This window comes from Nothoprocta perdicaria, unplaced genomic scaffold (assembly GCF_003342845.1).
Source record: "Nothoprocta perdicaria isolate Ctin4 unplaced genomic scaffold, notPer1 scaffold_10, whole genome shotgun sequence".
In the NCBI taxonomy this organism is placed as follows: Eukaryota; Metazoa; Chordata; class Aves; order Tinamiformes; family Tinamidae; genus Nothoprocta; species Nothoprocta perdicaria.
The window spans coordinates 7,685,652-7,689,972 of NW_020454094.1; the positions used below are offsets into that span (position 1 = coordinate 7,685,652).

A 4,321-nucleotide genomic window follows, 5' to 3' on the forward strand; every position below is an offset into this window, starting at 1 on the left:
AACAAGTGGCAGGCGGGCGAGAAACACCCCGACCCGCTCCCATTTGCTAGCGCACGTCAAGGGAGTCATGCGGGGAGGGCCGGGCTTGCGGCGGCCCCGGGGGAGAGCCCCGGCCCCGGGCCGCCCCGCGCGTGTGCGTGCGTGTGCAAGGGCCCCGTGCGCGCTTGCACGCGAGCGCCCTGCCAGGGGTGAGTGTGGAAAGGCCGCGTGGAGCCTGCACACGTGCGTGCGCTGCGGGAGTGCGGTGCCTTGCATGCGTGTGTGCGCGTGCAAGGGCTCTGTGCGCGGTGCCTGGGGAGGTGAGTGTGTCCTGCGCGCTGCAGGGGGGCTGTGTGTGCATGCACGTGCACGGGGGACGCTGAGTGTGCATGCACACGCGTGTGCACTGCGAGAGCTGAAGGTGTGGTGTGGGTGTGTGGTACCTGCCTACAGGTAACTCTGTGTGTGTGTGTGTGTGCACCCGGCAGAGCAGACACATGTGTGCATGTGTGCACGCCGGGGCTGCTCGGTGTGCATTGCACGCCTGGGTGTGCATGCACACTGCTTGAGGGTGACTGTATGTGTGCATACACCCTGGTGTGTGTGTGTACACCACGGGGAGCTGCATGGCAAACCCGCATAAAGGCAGTCGTGTGTGTTGTTGCAGGGGGCTGAGCGTGTGCACTGTGTGTGCACATGGATCTGGGTGCACTGGTGGGATGTATGTGCACACAGGGAGCTGGGTGAGTGCATTTCTGTGCATTTACCTGCAGATGTGCAAAGCCTTTACTGGAAGAGGTGAGTGCTGTGTGTGCACAGGCAGGGGGGTAGGTGCCCCTGCACTGTGCAGGCTGCTGGGGTGGAGGGGGAGCAGCTCAGGTGAGCTGGGAAGCTGAGCCCCGACCTCCACCTGTGAGCAGGGGGGGCCCCGGCTCCCCCAGGGCTTTGCTGCCGCTCTTGCATTTGCTGCGCTCCTGTTCTTTGAGCAGCATGAGCCCACCGGGTGCACGTGTGCACTCCTATGTGTGTGTGCATACGTATGCATGTGGATACACAGGCATGCACACTCGAGGGCACACGCACTTGCATGCATCCCCATGCACACACATGCACACACACATGTGGTCGTCCTCTCTCCTGTCAGCACCTGTGTGTCCCTGGGGTGACTCCGTGCTACCAGGCACTTGGCAGCGCTGGCAGCCACCCCAGGGCGCACAGAGCCCGTCCTGAGGCCTCTCACCCATCCCTGGGGTTAGCCCTTTCGGCAGGGCCTGGACCCCCAAAGAAGCCCACAGAGCCCCAGCCCTTTCCTGGTGTGGGCAGGACGAGGCTGTGGTCTCTCCCCATCAAGGGGGTGTGTGGACACCAGGCAAAGCCACAAGCTGGGACAAGCACCCAGCACGGCAGCCCCGCTGCCACCCCCGCCACCCCGGCCCCTTGTTCTGGTGGGACCAGGTCCCATGGCCAAACTGGGGCTTCCTCCTGCCAGGAGCATCCCTGCGGCATCCCCGTGCTCCTCTGCTCATGGGAGCACAAGGCGTTTGTCCCTTCCTTCCTCCTCTCTGGGGACAGTGGTGACAGGAGCAGCCGGCTCCTCCTCGGGCTCCCTTATCCAGGGACAGCAGATGCTTTGTGGGGTCACCAGCACCACCAGCCCCGAGCAGCATCCGCAGCACTGGGAGCAGCTTCATCCCGGCTCACCCTGCGTGGTCCACAAAGGACTTTCCTGGGAGCTGCCGGGTGTCCTGGTGCAGCGTTCCAGCGCAGGCTCCACTGGAAAATGTGCCTGTCCCACCCCTAAGAGCAGGGCGAGCAGGGCGGCTCCGTGGCCGGCAGGGCCCCGGGCGCTGTTTCTCTTTGCACAGGAGATAAAGCAGCTGTTTCCATCCCGTTTCGGCTCTGGGCAGCTGGAGCTCGCCCGGCCCGCGTGCTCCCGCTGCAGCACAGCCGGGGACCTCCCAGCGTGTGCTGGCTCCGGATGGGGATCTGGCACGTGCCAGCTCCGGTTGGGGACCTCCCAGCATGTGCCAGCTCTGTCTGGGGACCTTCCAGCATGTGTCATCTCCGTTTGGGGACCTGGCATGTGCCAGCTCCAGCTGGGGAGCTCCGGGCATGTCCCTGCGCCTCAGTTTTCCCTGCAGGCTGGGGAGTGGGTGCTGCCCATCCTGCTGCAGTGCCCAAGGGCCCTACGGCCCCATGTTGGTGGAGGAGACAGCGGAGACTCACGTGGTCCCTCCTGCTCCCGCACAGCCCTTCCCTGGTGCTCCAGCCTCCCCTCCCAGTGCAGTGTGTGGGGTGCAAGGGGCCAGGGTGCCCGCTCTGCTTGCACCAGCACCGCTCTGCTCTGCCTTCCCAGCTCCTGGTGCTGCAGCCACCACGGGACTCGGCACATGTGTCATGAAGTGTTTCCGTGCTCAGGGCCCCCCGGCAGCCGGGAGAGCCGGGGCCCTGCCTGTCAGCAGCCCCTGGGCCCCGCGCGCTCTGGCGATGCCGCTGCGGGAGAGCAGAGACCCCCCGGACAAACAGGTATCGGCGGCTGCGGGGGCAGCGGGTGGCACCGTAGGCACCGATGGGCACGGCAGAGCATGGAGCAGATGGAGAGATACTCGGAACGGAGAGATACCGCAGGAGGAATCGGGAGATAGATCCCATGGGGATCGATGGCCGCCGCACGCGTGGGGATGATGGAGCGAGCCGGGGGCAGGCGCTCGGATGCAGGGACCTGCGTGTGTGCGGGTGGTGCCTCCAGCCACGGCTCTGGTGCACGGGGGCGGGTTTGGGAGCGGAGCGGAGCTGCAAGGGGACGGAGCGGAGCCCGTGGTCACCTCCAGGCGCCCTGCAGGGGTTTGGGGCCATTGAGGTGCCCTGGGGTCCCGCCTGGCCTCCATCCTGTCCCCAGGGAGCTGGGGGAGCTCTGTGGTGAGGAGAAGTCGGGCAGAGCCGGCGGCCGCGGGTGCTCCGTGTGTGGGGATAATGGAAGCAGCAGGACACACAGATGCTCTACCCACAGGAGGCACCAGATCCAGCCCCCCGTTAGCTCTCTGGAGGGGACAGGGGCACCTCGGTTGTGAGCCCCAACCCGGGGTGACGACTCTGGGTTTTCCCCCTACCCCGTACATCAGTTCCCAAGATGAATCCAATGACCCCCAGCCGCAGGGAGAGGGGCCAGTGCAACACGGACAAGGGCATGGATGGGTCTGGAGGAAGAGGAGAGAGGAGGAAGGGGCAGAGCCCACAGGTGGGCACGTACCTGCAGGACACTCCGCGTGCGGCATCCATCCCTCATGCGCCGCCCATTGGAGCCTCCTTGGAGGGGATGGGACAGGATGGGATGGGATGGATGGGATGGGACAGCCGCTGGCCTGCCCGGCACAGCGGCCGCAGGGGATGGCGGCCCCGGAGCAGGGCTGGGATCCCCCCGCCCGCACGGGCCCTATTGACACAGCCGCTACGGAAAACACTGCTGAGATTGTTCACACTAATGTTATTTAGCAGCAATATTTCCGTAATAAAAGAAATCAATGGGCAAGAGAAAAGACCTGTCCGGCGCTTTGATTTTCTCATTTTAATGGCATACTTATTTACTCCCACCACCGTGCCCATCGGATTTTCATTACGCAGCCCTCGCTGTAAGTGGAGCGGTATTGATACGAGCTGCTGAGTTAGCGCCTTCCCGCGCACGCCGACGCGGGATCACTCACGTTCCTCCGCAGGCTTCCCGTGCATCCCGTGGGGCTGCCCGTGGTGGGATGGCTCCGGAGCACACGCCATGCTTCCTGCATCCGCACGGATGCGCGTGGATCTGTCCCACGGCGCTCTGCTCCCCTGGAGCGCCCAATCTCCTTGCACATATGGATGTTTTCTGGCGTGTTTTGCCCCAAAGGACTTGGGGCACGGTGAGGCTGCTGAGAACGAGCAACTCGCTGCACTGGTGCAGCGCCCCGGGGTGCACAGCGTGGGGAGGGCCCAAGCAAGACCCCAACTGAGCACATCTGTAGGGCGAGTTGGTGTCAACCCGTCTGCACCAGCCACGGATCCTCCGGCGGAAAGGGATCCCGGGCCCCTGGATCCACAGTGGAAGTGCAGCTGGGCTCTCCGTGCAGTGGAGAGCGGAATAACAGCACCACCTCCTGCTGGCACGCGGGAGCGGAGCCCCACTCCAACCCGCATCCAGCTCCGCTCCAACCCGCATCCAGCTCCGCTCCAACCCGCATCCCGCCCCGCTCCAACCCACATCCAGCCCCGCTCCAACCCGCATCCAGCTCCGCTCCAACCCACATCCAGCCCCGCTCCAACCCGCATCCCGCCCCGCTCCAACCCGCATCCAGCCCCGCTCCAACCC

At 65.1% G+C, this 4,321-nt stretch overlaps 1 protein-coding gene across 1 annotated transcript in view; it reads right to left on the bottom strand.

The window, feature by feature from the left end:
- Positions 1-3,750, bottom strand: part of ARID3C (AT-rich interaction domain 3C) — a gene marked incomplete at its 3' end in the record, with an annotated part of 16,825 nt that extends 13,075 nt beyond the window's left edge. Inside the window, exons 1-2 of the mRNA XM_026039106.1 lie at positions 3,681-3,750; positions 3,097-3,176 (exon numbers count right to left, since the gene is read on the bottom strand). Coding sequence (XP_025894891.1) covers positions 3,097-3,176; positions 3,681-3,750 — 150 coding nt within the window. The remainder of the gene's footprint in view (positions 1-3,096; positions 3,177-3,680) is intronic.
- Positions 3,751-4,321: the final 571 nt, after the last annotated feature.